This window comes from Temnothorax curvispinosus, unplaced genomic scaffold, assembly GCF_003070985.1.
Source record: "Temnothorax curvispinosus isolate PA1 unplaced genomic scaffold, ASM307098v1 QBEX01013630.1, whole genome shotgun sequence".
In the NCBI taxonomy this organism is placed as follows: Eukaryota; Metazoa; Arthropoda; class Insecta; order Hymenoptera; family Formicidae; genus Temnothorax; species Temnothorax curvispinosus.
Genome location: NW_020223410.1, coordinates 122,673 through 141,078, shown reverse-complemented (window position 1 = coordinate 141,078; position 18,406 = coordinate 122,673). Strand labels below are relative to the sequence as shown.

The 18,406-nt window shown below is 36.9% G+C and overlaps 1 protein-coding gene across 7 annotated transcripts in view; it reads left to right on the top strand.

The window, feature by feature from the left end:
• The window catches only part of LOC112463756 (synaptotagmin-7), a 165,628-nt gene that overhangs the window by 91,143 nt on the left and 56,079 nt on the right, over window positions 1–18,406 (top strand). For 3 of the 7 annotated variants that reach the window (XM_025030305.1, XM_025030306.1, XM_025030304.1), the window contains exon 1: window positions 3,555–5,708. The exons of the other annotated variants lie outside the window; for them this stretch is intronic. In XM_025030305.1, the coding sequence (XP_024886073.1) occupies window positions 5,620–5,708 (89 nt within the window). In that variant the 5' untranslated portion in view covers window positions 3,555–5,619. Of the gene's footprint in view, window positions 1–3,554; window positions 5,709–18,406 lie in introns of those variants that run through there. 7 annotated transcript variants of the gene reach the window in all.

The window sequence follows — 18,406 nt, the reverse complement described above, 5'->3', positions numbered from 1 at the left end:
GAGAGAGAGAGAGAGAGAGAGAGAGAGAGAGAGAGAGAGAGAGAGAGCTAAAATTTATTTAGCTATTTCTGCTTTTTCTGCTAGCTTTGAAAGAATATTTCCCACAACGGGGAATATCGTTATATCTAAAAGAAGCTGAGAATGTAAACCAGTTGACATTTTTGTATTAAAATTTAAAAGTATATAATAATTGTTTTTTTATTTCTAAAGATTTTTAGCATATACTGTATTATGTGATTATGAAGCATATATGAAATATATAAAACAATCTTTATTATACACACATGTAATAAATATATAAGTTTATATATAATTATATAATATTTAATGTTGAATTAAATATTTTAAATATTTATATATAATTTTGTTATATTATGTTTTGCAATCAGTTTTCCGTCTAAATTCTTGTTTGGATAGTTTGGACCCGAATTCACGAAGTCGAAAGACTCAGATTATCCGGATAATTTGAGTACTTAGATTTGAGTAATCGGATAATTCAGATATTATATTGCAGTCCGAATATTTGAGTCTTAATTTATGCCGTCGCCCGCGCGTTTTTCTTTGCCAAACTTTAATTCGCAAAATTTTACTCGTTTGGTATGAATGTTATCGCTTTGAGATAATAGTGTGACTATTTCGAATTTAATCTTTAATATCGGTGATAGATGCGCAACGGGATGTCTCGTGTATTCTCATTTTAACACGTAACTCCGTTTCGTATGTTCCGGAGTCACGCGATCGCTCAACCGATACGGGCAAACTGGTAATAAACGAAGTGGCTGCGGGCTTTTATACCTCAGGAACTATCGGACTCGCGTACATTGCGTGATATATAATCTAGAATATGGCAATCCTGGCAACATTGGCAGACCGGTGACGCGTCGCAAAAAAAGGCGTGGATTCCCGAAGGTTTCTCGATGGGCTCCTTTGGGACTTCCTGCGCGCTCGTCAGCAATCTCTGGAAAAACGAGATGAGACGGATAAGCGTTCCATCAACGTCCATCTTCGGCCGGAAGTTTACGGAAGTTACCGCTGGTCTGTCTCTCCGACTAGTTTCCGTTTCGCCGGATCTATTCCTCCGTGTATAAATGGCGTCCGCGCGGCGGTTGGAGCCGATAATCGCTGGTTATCCCAAGGGCGTGATCAAAACCGTCGTATTTTATTTGGAAAGAATCGCGGCAGGCGACTGCAAATGTATTCGCTCGCATACATATCCACGTCCGATTGCGGGGACGGCTATACGGTACGTTTCGCGATTATATTGCGAGAAAACCCCTTATCGAGGTGAAGTGAGCGCGTCGTGAGAAAAGCTAGCTGGAATATTGTAATTGGCATATCGATAAAGCTTCTCGTTTGCTTGCAGATATTTGTTTTCCGCACGGCCATTAAGTCGATAAGAATGGTTTTGTGTCTTTCCGTCAAGCTTTCCATTAAATAAAGTTAGAAATCCGAAGTTCTCTTGGGGAAGAGGAATTGAGAAATTTCTCTTTGAATGAGAAGAAGGATGTATTAAAGTTTGTGGCGGAAATTTTGCTTTAATGTTGTTATAATTTTGTATTAAACTTTATTTGACAAATATGACAAATTTTCTTTATCAATCTAATAGATTTTGCGAATAACTTAAGAAAAGTGTTTATAGAAAATGGAAAAAGGAGTAACAAAATATAGAGAATTGTATATAACTTCACATACAGAGTGTAAAACTAAAAGTGTACACAGACTATTATTTCTAAAATAAAATAAAATAAAATAAAATAAAACAAAATAAAATAAAATAAAATAAAATATAAAATTTTTGTTTCCTGTCAACTGAACTGTCAACCACATTGTATGATGAAGTTACTTTTTTTCTAGTTGGAATCGTTAAGGTCATCACACAAATTTCATATTTTAATTTAAGAAATAATAGTCCCTAACACTTTTAGTTATACATCTTGTATAATTACCCTGTAATATAATGCACATGTAAAAACTGATATGGTACGCGAATCAACAAACAATGATCGTAAACTGCTCATTTCGTAATAGCGCTCTCTGATGTACAACAGCATTTCGCGATATTATTTTGCGGTGCCAGGTGCCGGCTTCTAATCAGGGTTACGGCAAAACCTTCGAAGGACGTTCGAAATGTTGGTCACGTTTCACATTTCGCGTAACAATCGATCCATGCTTTCTCGAATCGTCGATTTTATCGCCTCGAAATGCAATACTACCCACCAACTTTTACAATCTCTACGGTCGAGTGCTTGACTCGCGTCAATTCGGTTAAAATGGCATTATCGTATTGTATAACAGAAAATCCCCGGTGTGTGTTGCTCGCATACAACGTGTCCTTTACGCAAACCTGAAGGTACGGCTCGAGTGAAACTTTCAGCTGTGAAACTTGCTCGCGCCGTAACGTCGCTCTTATTTCAGGGGGGGAAAAACGTGCGCCGGGCTAAAAGCCCGACCGACGATGTCGGGTGAGTTACCTTCGAGACACGTGCGACGCGATAGAACGCGTTCCCCTACTTCTGATGTCTCATACGAAAACACTTTACGACGCACGCAACCGATAAAAAAATGATATTGCTTAATAGGTGATTAGTTGCGCAATATTTTGAGATGTTTCTGTCTCCTTATACAAGAATAGCCTTTATAATAGGTTAAAAGTAGTGGCATATTTTGTTAGTTAGATCGCGGGGTTGATATTTTCTCAGTAAAGTTTGTCCGATCGCGACGTGTATTTTTAAAGCGAGATACTTTTTAAAGCATATCTGCGTTATGCTGTTCAAATTCACAAAACCCATTTCTTGTTTAAGCATATTACGTTGTTAACGTCTATTCGGCACTCCTGCGCCTGAGTGTACCCGCGGCACAACAATCGATAAGATCCGTTAATGATACGTAGACGCGTAGACATACATAGATGCGTGTTCCATGTGCACGGTGGTGTACACGCGCGCACGAGCGCGAAGCGGAGGAGTACGTAACCGTTGGCGTCGATGTTCGCCGTGCTCTGTTTGCTGTAGAAAGTCACTCGCGCCCCGCGCACGCGAGAGAGCAATTGCTCATCACCGGGTTGTTCGCAACCCGTTCGGGCGAGTAGAGGGAGGGGGGGCTAGGCGAAGTCTCGAGACTCGTTGAGACGATCGAGATCGAAAACGCGACGGAAAGCTTAGGAGAAAACGTTAAAGGTTTTGCGGTAACAGGAGTTTTCTGAGAGCTGCGGTGAGAGAGTGTGCGGCGAGTATGAGGTGGTTCAGTCGAAGGGGAGCGAAGGGAGCTAAGAGGGATGGAAGCGGTGCCACGGGGTGGAAGTGGCGCTGTCAGTTCCGTAGTGGGGGTTCAGAGGGACGAAGGCGGAGGGAACGGTGACGGTTCGGTTCGAGGGGTTCGGGAGGGATTGTGGGGGGGTGGTTGAAACAGGGTGGGAGAGCGGCCGAGACGGAGAAGATCGGGCTAGGGATACCGACTGCTCCGGGGGTGAACGCGAAACCGAGAGGGTAGGGATGGCCACGGGGTAGGGATGGCGGTACGACTTTGGGGGATTGGAAGCAGCTGAGAGCAGTGCGAGTAGGTCACACCGTCGACCAGAGTGGCAGTCCGCGTTTTGGCGAACGGCACACGGTTGTCCCCACAGAAGGCAGCCCCCGAACCTCTTGTTGTCTTCGACCGGCTCTCATACCCCTTTTCTCATACCCTCAGATGCGCGATTATTCTCTTACGTGCGACAAAGCCCGGGCGGCCCTCTTGCCCGGCCGCTTACTCTTTCAAAACGGCCGCCCTCAAACTCGCGATCCTACCTCGAGAACGATTGAGATTGACGATCGAGATTGACGCCTTTTCTCAAGAGAGGATCGAATGATCCTCGAGTGGCTGGAGTGGATCTTATCAGTCCGAGACACTTGCCTGAGCCTCCAACGACACCGTTCGGAGAGAGAGATCGTAGATCGATCCGGGGGGATACGGGCAAGATTTACATCTCCTTCATATTTTCGTTCTTTACCGTACCGAGGGTAGTCAGACAACGGGTAACCGAGTCCCCTCTTTCGATTAAAGATACGCGCGCGATAGCTGATAAGGCCGATGTCCCACGATACACAGAAGCAACGAAGAAAAATTAAGTGGTGAAAGAAGGGAAAAAACGAGGACTAAAAGGGGGAAAGAAAGAGCGATAGAGAATTCAATTTGCCTTCTCGCGGTGCATTGTGCGTCCCAAGTTCCGTCAAGTTTCTCCGATTTCCCTCGTGCGTATGTGTGGCGAGAAGTTACCGCTGTACCTGAAGAGAGAGAGGAACTTCCGCGAGTGCGGTCGGGCGTGATGAAACTTGCCGCGTCCCGCATTTCGAGGGCTCATCGAGGGGCACATAATGCTCGTATAATGTGATACAAGTTCCGTCGTTGCCTGCCGCGGACGATCCGATTGTTATCGTTGTTGTTGTTATTGTTGTTCCTGTTGTCGCGTCGCGTTCGCGTTCGCGCTGCGTTATCTCGCGTTGGTTGTCGGACGCGCGCACGTATATCTCCCGCGTGTCTCGTATCTCGATCTTCCGAGTGCCGTGCGCTCAAGCTCGCGCACTTCCGGTACACCGTACGGGACGGTTCGATACACGTGCCGACGTACACAGACGTTATACATATGTGTGCTTTTTTTTCTGCACGCGTATATTTTTGCACGCAAGCTATGCTCTGGCGTCACTTGCGTAATCTGGGACATTAAAGAGCGCCACGATTATTATATGATAATTTTAACGACCGCCATTCAATGAGACGTAACGAGCGAGCCAGCCAGCCACTTGGAAATTGGGTTAAATAGAATAACTGAACTCTCTCTCTTCTTCCAAACCATCGAGTCGAACTTCCGACCTGTACGACATAGCGCGCTTGTCGATGATGTTTCCTCTGGAAAGCTCTTTCTCTTATCTCGTTTAATATAAACACTCCAACGACCGGCGGAGCGCGACTAATAAAAACGAGAGGACCGCGAAAGGGTAGGTCGAGTAAAAGAAGGAGGAAAAAGGGGAGAGAATAGAGAAGTGAGCGCCCGGTCGGGAACGAAAAAGATAACAGTGTGAGCGGTGATAGATGTAACAGAAAAAGAATCGAACAAGAGGCTGCCGATCGAAAAACGATAAATCGAGATTATTTGTTCGCGAAGGCAGTCCCACTCGATAACGACGCACGTCGGGATCGATAGCGCGTGGCCGTCGAAGGCAGGAGAGGTGAATTACCTGCGTCAACGAGAACATCGAATCGATTCATCGAAGCGACCCAAGTTCGCATAACTGCACCTTCCGTCGTTGCACCGTAAAGTTTCTTCTTCCTTGTCGCGAGATACGAGGCGGAGAAAGAAAGTTTGTACTTCGAGCGCGAGAGGAGTCTGAACAAAAGAGAGGGGACGGTGAGGGGACCGAAACATGAAACGAGATGTATCGACGAGCTGCCAGCGAATCGGCAACGGGGACGTAGAGTGCGTCGCCATCGGGAGATAAAGCGAGCGCGAGGGTAAGAGCAACCGTTTCCGGCGTGGGAGACTCCCGGAAAATCGACGGGCAAGTCGATTGAATTCGTGGAAAACGCTCCGCGCCTCGAATATCCTAAATCCTCTTAGGTGACGAAGGACGAGGTAACGCGAAAATGGAAGTCGCGGCGTCGGCTATGTTGGACGGCCTGAAAAACAATCGTATCGGCAAACTGGCGCTGTCGCGGTTCTTGTCGCAGAGTCTGTGAGTAAAAATTGTCTCAGCGAGACACGAAATCGGTAGGATAGCCGGGGGTGCCGACGATGACCGATGAGATTTATTGCACGCTGTTTGAACGATTGCATGCGAGCAAATTACTGTGCACGTGCCGATGCTGGATTCTCTCGTATGGCGGTTTTGATTCTCATCTCGGAGAAAGTGCTACAAATCACGAGTCTCGTAGAAAAGGTCACGAGTAACAAAGGACATTGTTCGAAGTATAAATGCATTTTTCTTTAATCGGTTGCTCTACGAAGTAAGATTTACTATTTACTTCACGTTATTCTATGACACAGTGGAATAAAATCTTATTTGTTAACAGCAACGCGCAACTGTTATACCTACGCAAATTTGAAAATCAAATCTACTGGAGGTCTCCCGAAATGAATTCTGTTGTGACACTTTTTCCATTGATGCGGTCTAATAAACGTCATTATCGCTTCTCCTTTATAATCTGGCAATTAAAGGTTGGACCCAACTCCCAGTTCCTACCTTTCATCCGAGATGATCTCCCGAGATACAGAAGTTTGTTGAAAGTCATAAATAAATTGAATGGATATTAGTTCCGTCGAGATTTCGGTTACATTTTGCTCTATGTGTAATTATATAGGGCACACCACAAGCGAGATAGCTAAATGTCAATAGCGAGTTCTATAGTTAAAGTAATAAACAAGGCATAACATAATAAACGATGTAACTTCAGTCGGGCATTATTCAAGAGAAAGAGAGAAAGAGTTACAGTTGCGTAATTGCATAAATAAATGTCGGGTCAGATAAGTAAATATCCCGAAAATAATTACTAGATCAAAATTCCATTATGCGCGTATGAAATATTGTATATCAAGAGCGTGAATTTAATCAAAGATACGTTTAATATTCGTGCGGTATATATATTAAATGCACATGGTTTTCTATTTAACATTACAAAATGATAATGATATAATTAATACGCAAAACATGATAATATATGTTCGGTAATTAAGCGTGAAATTTAATTCCGTTGAAGTAATGTCGCACAATGTGCGTATACGTTGTAATGTATTTTTCATGTGTCCATTGGTCCTCGCAGCTCTAATAAATCCAACTTGTATAAAACGTCGCATGTGGCTCGTGTGTTGCATACGCATTGTGCGTTACTTGTGCATATGTGTGTCAACGTAATATTTGTAGGTATATTGTGTGATTTTGCGATTGTCGACGCTTCGCGATCGTCTGCGATCAATGCAAGTGTACGCTACGGTTTACGATAAACACGATTGTGCATTGTTATCCCGGATGAATGTTTACGTACACTCGTTTCTGAAGTGCTCTCTCGTCGCGCTTTTCCAAAATCGATAACTTTTTATCCGTTTATTCCGGGGGTTGTTTTCTTGGACTAGTTGGAAATTGTGTGACACAACTAAACTATAACTGAGATACATCTTGGCCTCCATAATCTTTTTCTTTCCCGAAATCTTCGGAAATATAGTATAACATTCTATACTATTATATAAAGAAAGTTTTTAGAATTTAAATATTATATATGTAAGCGTGATGTTTGTAGGAATTTGTTAAAATTAATATTCTATTAGATTAAGATATTTCTAGATATTAAAACATGTAGGTTTTGTTTGACATAAAAACTGTTTCTTCATCATAGCTTTTAATCTGCTAGTTAAGAAATTCTCGACAAATTCTCGTGATTCTTTCCTAGAATAATATTTTTTCTGTCAAATATATTATATATTACATTTTTTATTCATTACATATTCACATTATATTATATATTACATTTTTCTTTTATAGAGAAGTGAGAAAATTACATTTTAACGAAACAATAATTGATCGTGAAGAACATAAAGTATACTTAGCCATGGGGAAAGATTTACTCAACTCGATGAGATGTAATTAACTGGATTGGGAACGATCCAACGCGGAAAATGAAGTATATATTAGGAACGTCAATTTAATTTCTTTTTTAGGAACAGTGATTATTATCAATATCGTGATTAATATCGATATGCGTTTCAAAGATTGTTTTTTATAAAAGATAAAATAATAATAACTCAAATTTAATTGGCTAATAAAATCTTGTCGTTATATATATGTATAAAATTGATTTTACACCATATATTTATTTTAATACATTATTTAATATGCATTAATATTATTTTAGATTTTTTAAATAAAAGTACGGGAAATATTATATTACATTGACGGCGCATATTTTACTCGAACGAAGTGGTTAGAGTCCGGAATTAAAATTTTCTCAACCCGAAAACTTCGTCAAGTCATATAATCTGATCTTCCACTTCCGCATATCGCGTTACATCTATGAGAGAGGAGTAAATATAGTATAACGTTGCTATACTTCTGCTCGATGCCTTCCTGTAGCTCTCATCTTAGATTAAAGTACCTATTCCGTAACTTCTTTGCAGTGTACATTCGAGAAAAGTATGATGAATTACACGCCACGAATTTCCCACGTCATAACATGATCTCGTTTCTGCCACTTTCTTACGTTTGTTTGTTTCGTATCCCCAAGTACAAAATACCGAATCTACCTAATGGTGTTTTTCGTAAATTTAATATAAAAGAAAATAGAAATCGAGAAAATGGGATAAATTGATTATATCTGCATTAAGATAATGTTCGAATATAACGCAACGAGGATATTACTTGATCTCGACACAATTAAATCATCCAACAGTGATTTTTAATAATTAAGTTCTGGAAATATCCTGCCTGGATATTTCCATTACGATTCTGGAAATATTGTAACGCAATTTTACTAATATAAATGCTTTTGAAACACAATTGTGGAATGATTTTAGCATTTTTTGTTCATTATTTAAATGTTATGTTATGCAACAATAATAATAAAAAATAAGTACTTTCTGTAATATTAATGTAGTATATAAATATTGATACGTACATCACGTGTATAATATTATGAAAATTCAATTTATAGATATATTATAATAAAATGATATAAATTATTTATAAATTATTTTAATGTATTTCAAACATTAAGAACATGACAGTTTTATTTTGCGAGACCACTAAAGACTTCCTGACAGTATATCCCACAATTTAATTGCAAGACTGACATTTTGCGACATTTATGTATCTCCGATTCGGAAGCGCGGAACTTTATTTGAAAAATTATCGCACGAATGAAGCCAATTTACACTATTTCCGATTGGATATCTTCACGTACCGACCTTTTTACTGGAAGAAATTATTTCTACGTAACGAGCGTGCAGTTTCGATATATTTCACGGTAGATGAGATTGCGAAAAATCCAGTGTATTTCGCGGTAAACGAGACCAGTGATAAGTGAAGCTGTCTTCCGTTTTTTGTAAAAATAGCATGGCCGCGGGATATTTATAATCCGCTGGTCTTTAAGGAAACGAGCAAGAAAACTGCCTTGATATTTGACATCCGACACGAACGTTAAATTTGGGCGACGTGACGTTTGTTTGAACAGGAACATAAAAGTTCGTAATAGGAATTTTTAAATTGAATATATTAGCAATATTTTTATTTACAGACAATATTTTTGTAGCAGAATGCATGAATAACATTATATTATCTTGTACTAAATATTTATCTTGTATGTGTATTTGAGAGTTTCATATATGGTACATTTTGAAAACATACAACAGATTCATATATGCGAAATTTCTGAGAAATTTCAAACTTTATAATATCAATAATAATTTTAGTGAGTAGTCGCCCCTGTAAGCTGAATTTTCAGTCATACGTTAATATATATAAAGCGCATAAATAGGCTCTAAATGTAATATTCTTGATGTAATTTTAAAAACATTTTAAATATCTATATATTAAAAAAATATCTATATTCTTATCGATTATAAATATTTTTGCGCTTTAATTAATAAATACTTTTTGGATCACTAAAATCAATTATGAGATGTTCATATATATATAAGTTTATATGTATAAACTTATATTATAAATATAAATTAAATGTTTTATTTTTATATATAATAATAAGCAGTCAAGTACTCTCGAGTATTATTATTTTTCGAAACTTTAAGTAGAATTCCTGGCGCGATATTATACGACGTGATTTAGAACATTGGACATATTTGTATCAGGAATTCTGTACTATAACCGCGGAATACTTAATCAAGTGGTCTAATGGCACGTTCACATTGTCCCAAACTTTAAGACGGCTTCCCACACGTGGCATAAAGTTGAATTTCGCGAGCGAAGGAATAATAATGTTCGTGTCACCGTCATACCGTCGGCATACCGTCCATATCTTTGTCGCGGTTAAACGTATGGACAAATAAAACTACCGGGGTGCGTGCGTCGGCGCTTGCATTAGACGGAAGTGCACTCCGAGAGAATTTATCGCTCTTTTCGGGTGATAGAACAAACGAGCGGGCTGGTACGTTACGCTGTAGGTGAGTTATTGCAATTAAAGTACGTCGCGATATTCGAGATATAGGAACGGGGGACACCCAGGTTCCCGTAAAATTGCCATTAACTTCTGGCGTATACTTTTTTCACGATCGATCTTCGCTTAATGTAACATTATTTTAGCGGATCCTAACGCGGCCGAACGGAAGACGAGGAATATTAGAAGATATGTTCTCCACATCGGATGTGAAGAACGAGGGGACCCGCGTTGTGATAGTGACGTTTTTTTAGAGATACCTTTTTAGGTAGCGGTTATTTTTCGCGACTTTTATCTTCAAAGTTGGGTGGGCTTATTCATGGCTCTTAATGTTAAAAACTGAAAAATTACGGAAGTTGAATGGAGAAGGATTTGAGCGTGTTTTTTGCGCTGAAAGACCTGATTGGAAATTCGAGAAGAGTGTCATCTTATCGTTTTTTTTTTTTCGGTAACACGACTGCACTTTGAAAATATTTCGAGATTTATTGATTCGCAATCTTTTCTTTCTCTTCTGCTAAAAAGAGAGAATATTATATACGTTTGAATTATTTCACGACCCAGTTTTAATCTGTAAAGGCTGTTTTATACCGAAGCGATATAGTTAGTAAAATCTGTAACAAAAGCTCGGAGTTGATTTATTTTTCCACGTATTTTGTACATCCCGCACTCTTGTAATGATGTATCGACGCGTACTGTAATTACTCGGTCGTGCGAATCATTCAGTTTGCGTAATTAAAGGAGCGTGAAATGTGTGCTCGTTTTTACCGAGTTGACAAACGATTGAACTTTTGGTGTCATATCATACATGTATGCATCTATTTGCATGTTTGCACTTCACGATGCATTAACGTCTACAGTAAACATCGTGGCCTTAATTACCATCTCGCGGGTAGGAATAACAAATGCGGGATCTTAAAAGGAAATTAAAATATGGATTAGCAGGGTAGTTGGCTATAATCCTTGTATCGAATAACGGAAAAGTATTTATCATGAAATTTACATTGTAAATTACACTGAAATAGAAGCTTGATGCTTGATCGCTAAATCAAATGTTGAAACATGAACAGTAACCGTGCAAAGAACATCGTACATCTATTTCTCGTTTTAAACATCGTTTATGCATGTCTATTATTGTATACATAGATACGTATGTACATATACATGTATATTTTGTTCTTAACACGTACATAATACTTGTTCTTATTTCAAAATAATAATTCTTTAACCATCGTGTAAAAATATTCGTTTTAATGTGTCAAAATATCTTCGTTTACAGGAATTTAAATATTTAAACTTTTAAACGATTAAAAGGATTGTTCAATATTATTATTCTGCTCCAATATCCAATTATTACATTAACATTTTTACATAATGTGGGAAAATCAGATATATCGTAGCCCATTCAAAGGCAACTTCAACGAATTAATGTGATTTCATTGTCATTTCCAAGTTATAAAACTGAATATAAAATTGACACAAGCGAGATACATACATATGCACGCGCAGACAGAAATGATCAATTTTCAAATAATATGTTAATAAGTGCAATATTCCACAGTTTTAGATTTTGCCTTTTAATTTGCACCAGTTTCAAAATAAAGACGAAGAATGTAAACGAGTAAGAATGTATGCATTTATACGCGCAATTGAAATTAGAACGAAAAGTTCGGGGATATCGATGTTTGGTCCAAGTGTGAAATGCAAGAATAATGGCAAATAATACCGAGCGAGTTTCTGCGAAAGAAGTTTCCCGAGGCGTTAGATCCATATATAACTTAACTCTCATTAGTAGCGATAGTAGTCCACATAGCTATTTCCATTAATAATTATATTAAGCGATACGTTTTCTCAATTATCGCTTGGGGTACCCAGCACAATCGCACGCAGAAAATCAGTAATTTTATCGCAGCTTTACCTACCGTGAGTATTGTGAAGATAGGACTTTGGCGTAGTGCCAGATTCTGCCCGCACGATGTTATCGCGCACGACGATGAATTACGCACGTTATGTAGGTGCAATCATCGAATTCGTTCTAGGAAAAAAAAGAGGATGTTTAGAACTGAGAGAAACACCAGTTTGAATTAATGTTGATACATGTACTTCACAAATACGGAAGAATGTTATTTAAAAATTACGATGATTTATGTAGAACTGCAGAAATCAAATCATTCTTGAAACCGATCCGTGGCATTATTTTGGAGCTGTTATTAGCTTATATACTCATTAATAATGTAGATTAATGTCATAATGTTCTAATATAATATTGTGCACAGTCGAGTGGAGGTAGATTGACGTACTATTATTATTGCTTTTAGCTTATTCAGTGAATCGGATAATTAAATCCGACAGACATGTATTATCTGATCGCTCGTATATTAACTTATCAGCCCTTCAGTTGCAGTTGCTCGTTGAACCGCGGGTTTCCTTGCGCATGAGAGAAAACGATTCCGATTTCCTTCGCCGATACCTTTTAGGACTCGCTTCCGGCCGTTTCCTTCGGTCAGTTTCTCACATGCTGCGTGTGACTCGCTCTTCCGACGATTGAGTGGTAACTCGTGTTGCGCTTCCAACCGTGCTTGAACCTTCTGCACCAAGCGCACTTTCATCCGCTAATTGATTTATCGCCCGCTAACTGCCGGAGAATATTGATATTGATCGGCTCTATCGACATATATATCTGCCATAACCTGGGCTAATTAATTTCCGATCACGATGAAAAATGTATTTCCGACGTACGACGTAGAATCTGAGAAGAGAGAACATCCGCGATGTGAGCCTGCATAGACACGTAATAATAGATAGTATTAAATTCAGTGCATGTTGACCTCTTTTTTTTTCCGAAAAGTTATGTCATTAGACACGTATTAAATAGATTTTTGATAGGAGAGATTAATGGCACGATATTTCGCAAAATCGAATTACATGAACGTCAGGATAAAATCGATATCGGTTTTTTGCAGTTTCTGTTTAAACAGACCGTGTATATGCATCATATTATAAGATAAATCATTTCGAGCTACCACTCAATACCTATATTTGTGTTAATGCTTGATTATTGCGTAACCGAGTTTAATTAAAATGGAACTCAACCGTGCCGTTCAAATATAAAGTGTTTAAATACATATCTTTAATAATAATTGTATAATATAACAACGTAGGGCGTTCTATTTATCTTGCATTATCTTTCAACGGCAGATTTTATTTTGTTTATATATTAATGTGTAGTGATTTCTCCTGTAATTAAACTAAATTATTACTTACCGCAGTTTTCCAATTTGTGGCATTATATATTCTTGTGACACGTCATTACACAAATCAGAATCTTATTAAAGTAAACGTTACCAGAATTGATTGAGAAATATAATTTTGGTATTCGCTTTTTGACATTCAATTTGCGCAATTCGTTTTTTATTCGATCATAACTCGAAAATTATTCCCCGATATTTTAGCTAAAATCGAGTTGTCTAGAAAATCCGTTGAAAAATAATGCACAAAAAATGGAACACCTTGTACACGTAATACACGAATTTTCGTACGTGTAATTTATTGACACGCATGTCAATAAATTTACCTACTTCGTATGAAATAAGCTAATCATAAAAGCTTGAAGTAAACATCAACTGCAAACATTAAAATATCTTTTACACAAAATAATTCTAGTAATTGGGTTATTTCTTTACTAAAGTCAAGATAAAGAAATATTTGGTAGAATAAATGGAATTATATATACTTTTTAGCGTAACCGATATTTCTCATTATTACGCGCATAAAAGTATTAGAGTAAGGAAGGTAATCGGAAGGTTAATATTTTTCTAGATATTTTGCAATATATTAAAATAATTTTATAATATTATAATATGTGTAATAACTTACAAAGATATTAGCCTTTCGGTTATTCTAATATTTTTTATACGCAGAGATCAATTTATATTAAAAAAAGTATATAATTTTATTTAAAACATGCAATTGCATCTTTCATATGCATTACTCGGAAAAATTTAATCAAAATGGTACATCATATTAAACATCATAAAAAGATAGATTTTCTTTTATCACTTTTTTTTATGACTCATTGTTAGCCCATGCAGTTACGAAAATCACTGTTTGCATAGTATTGCCTTCTTCCACATTGAAAATAATATTGCATATACGTAACATATATTCTTTTATACCAAGATACGACAAATTATTGAAGACAAGATTCGGATTTAAGAAGCAACGTAGATTTCTCTTTATCATTATTTTTTCATAAATTGTTAAGGACATTAGTGTATTCGCATTCTGAATAGTTCTGTGCGTTTTCGTCTTTAATTTCACGTCGCAATGTATTATGCACTTGACCAACTATATAAAGTAGCATAAACAATGCTGCGTACGTATTACGCAGCTTAGATATTTGTATGAATTATATGGTAGACGATTTAAAAAATTCAGAAATGACTTCGACGCGGCAACCAGCGCACGAAAAGCTCGAATCAGAAATGTGTCATAAAAGTGCCTTACGCCACCTGCGAGTTCGCAATTGTTTTGGGTTATATGGTCACCACGCGTTGCCCGATAAATCGCTACAACCTCGGCTACAACGGTTATAAACTCCATGGAACTAGCCTACATCTCGTTGGTCACATTCACCGCCAACAGTGGCACCTATTCAAACAGCAATGCTTCTAATCTTGTAACATGCGGGTCGTTTATTGCGAACATTATACGTACTTTCGCCATCCTTTATCCGAAGTAAACGACGATATTTCGCTTAAAATATTTCTCTGGAGGGTTTAATGCTCGAAGTACGTAATTTTTATAATTGTTCCATTATCTAAATGAAAAGTGAGGTTTTTTTTCAATACAGAATGTTACTTTATGACTGAAGTTACATTTCTGGAGTATTTCGTTTATTGCAAATTGATTTCCTTGGTCGAGAATCATGAAATTTTAAATGAAAAGCGCTGCAACGTTTTATTTAACGTATTCAGATTATACGAATAAAATTGAAAATTCTGTGGCTAAAAATGAATAAATCTTTTACGCTTTACTCCAAACTATTTTGAACCACATCGTGTAATGGAGCTGGCGGTCGTGTGTAATTAAGCGACGAACACATTTAAAACGACCTAGTAAAGAGCAGAGTTTATTGCTCTAAATCGATTTAGAATATATTCTTTATGTAATCCTAATTTTAACTGAACAGAGTATTGATCCCTGTGGCGCGTCGCGCTTTTACGTTCTGTACCTTTTGGGATCTTAGCGAAATTTTGAGCTATTTGTTGTAGAATCGTGTCGCGATTCTGTACATCTTCAAAGAGGTTTCACTTGCATTACTGTCTGCAAAATTTAATTCCGCTTATTCTCGGGCGTGTTGTATAGTATAGGAAAGGGTTCAAACATTGTCGTGAGTATTATACGATTGTTTCTCGTTACAATTGATCCCGGCTATCTTATATATCCCTTTGTCACCGTTGTGTCGCGTGAGTTTCCATTGTTAGTTTATATCAAGTAATCGAACACTCCGATAGCGTCTCAGGTGTAAGAAGCACGAATTTCAAAGTTTCTCTGATCAATATCCGTCCGACGATATGGGTACGACGTAACAATACGAAATATTGACTATAATTTTCTGAGGCAGACGTCGCTATTGTTTCGTCGATATTTCTCTTCCTCTCTGCGCGCTTTATTCATTGTAAATCTTGTATTCGTCGCGGTTTTGGTGGAACGGAAACAGTATTTCTATATATACATATATATAAAGATATATTTGCAAACTCTGATCCAACTGGCATTCAAGACTCTGAATTATTTATCATGAGATTCCATAGTAATATTCCTCAGCATTCTATTCAGTAATGCAAACGTGACAACGAAGACTAGGGTTTCCCTTCGATTTTCGAGCGTTCTAAATCATTCTTTGGACGATTTTGAGAGGGTGTGTTTGTATCCATAAAATGTAGAAAATCGCCGTATATGTATACATTTATATACATTATACATATAGCGATAGCGAAGAAGTAGATTATTTACGTTCAGCGATACACAGAAAAAAAGAAGTGTCAAATCAAAACTTATATACTCAAATTAACGCGTTTATTGTCTCGTATATATACGCAACAATATACAATCTTATAAGAATTTTAACTTTTTATTTCAATTTTTTTGCTCGAATTACGTAAAATGACTTTATTCAAGCAAGTTTTCTTCATTTAACGCAATATAATCTTATTTCAAGATTTCTATACGTTGAAATTAAAGATATACTTTCAAATCAAGAATATTCTTTTTTTTTATGTGTATTATATTACACGAATATATTATTACACGCGCTCTTCAGATAATTGCGATTTTATCGGAGAGCTACGCACGCAGAAATTGTGTTACGTTTTGTACCGCGTTAATATTTAAGGAATAAAAAGAAGACGAGCGCGCCGGCCTCTTTCGATATACATCCTGCCGTTTTATACTCTGCCTACCCGACCGCAAAATGACTCTAAATCTAATCCCACCGTTTTATACTCTGCCTGCCTACCAGCCGCAAAATGGCTTTAAATCTAAGTCGACCCGCGCTTGTCCGCGTTCAACGTCAAATGTGTGTTCTATTCATACGCATGAAATGATCCGCGAAATGCTGTATCGTTCGCTATGTAGCAAAATACGTAATAACGCGGTATTCGATACTTGAATGCAAAGTGCTCTAATGAAAGGAGGAAAAAGATATGGGAAGGGCGCAGTAATGAAATTACAAATTGTTGCGCGACCACCAGCATGCTTCTGAGTATACATCGCGCTCATAACGCGCTTGGCGTTTAACATAAAAATTTGACCGATTTTACGGTTTTGAGTAAAGTGTCGTACATATATTTCCTCAGCCAGCATAAAAATACGTGCTCGGAGGCATTCGCGAACATCTTGCTTGTTGGTACGTGTAGTTATAGCTATCGCTCGACGAGTTCTTCTCCGCAAAATTACATTACCATATCATAAAAAAAGAAAAACAAAACTGACATCCCTACTCGAATAAGAGGAGCATTTCTATGCGGACCGTATTGCGCGGTGGCACAATCACGAATATAAAATGTACTAAGATTTATTTATTAAAATTTTTCGACGAGTTCTCAGTTGATTTTTTCAGTGAGAATTTGATTGTAGGATATTTGCTTTTGCGGCTCTAAATATAAATTTGTTAATCATTATTATAGTTTTTTTCTCTACCTATATCTTTTGAAATATATAACATATATGTCCGAGGGTAGTAAAATAAGTACAAAATGATACACGGTAATATAAATTTTTGATAGTTATTGTTTTAGATTTGATATTTAATTATATGTATAAAATATACATTTGAAATATTGAGTAAAACAGAAGTTTTTGTAGTAGTATTTTAGAAGATGATGGAAAATATTTTATTTTTTATTTCGTTTGTAACTCACAAGAATAATAATCGATACTTTGCATGCATGATGTGTCTGACGCGCGATTTTATAATATAAAAAATTTTGTGATTATAAACATTTAAAAATTGTGGTCAGATTGTTTGCGAGTTTAAATATTAATTTAATGTTTGTTATTCAGCAGTATTTTAAGATAACTTATAACCAATAAATTATATAGATATTTATGCTATTTCTTTAATTTTAAACCAGTGCAAATAATTTTGAAAGATTCAACTTTTGTCTTAAAGTTATTAAAATGATAGCGTATGTAGACTGCAGTAATTACGTTGAAGATCTGTGGAGACATTTATTAATAGGATGAAAACGCAAAATAGCTAAAAAGTTCAATTACTCGACGCAATTTTCTACGTTTTATTACGTCGTTTACGTCACACTGTACATATATCTAAGCATTTTACGTCAGTAATATGCGTTGAATTCAGACACATCATTATTTATTGTTTGTGCAATATGAAGTGAAATTTTTCTACGTGACAGTTTTAAGATTTTTTCCACTTACAAAATAAAGGAAAAAAGACTGATCAATATAATTTTATATATTATTACTTATATTTTAAATTATATTGTGTACATGTTGTACATTTCTTTATTTGTTTACAAAATATCAGGAATTTATTAAACGTGAAATCGATAATTTTGCTATAAAAATCTGCGATTTTTTTTATTTCTGTTTATCTTTCTAACTAAAAGTCACGAGACTGAATTAGTTTGAAACTTGCATATTGCAAGTAAAGAAAAAATATATTCTCGACTATCTGTCTTTATGTGTATTTTTTATTAGAGAGAAAGAGAGAGAGAGAGAGATTCTGAGAATAAATTTATAATTAAAT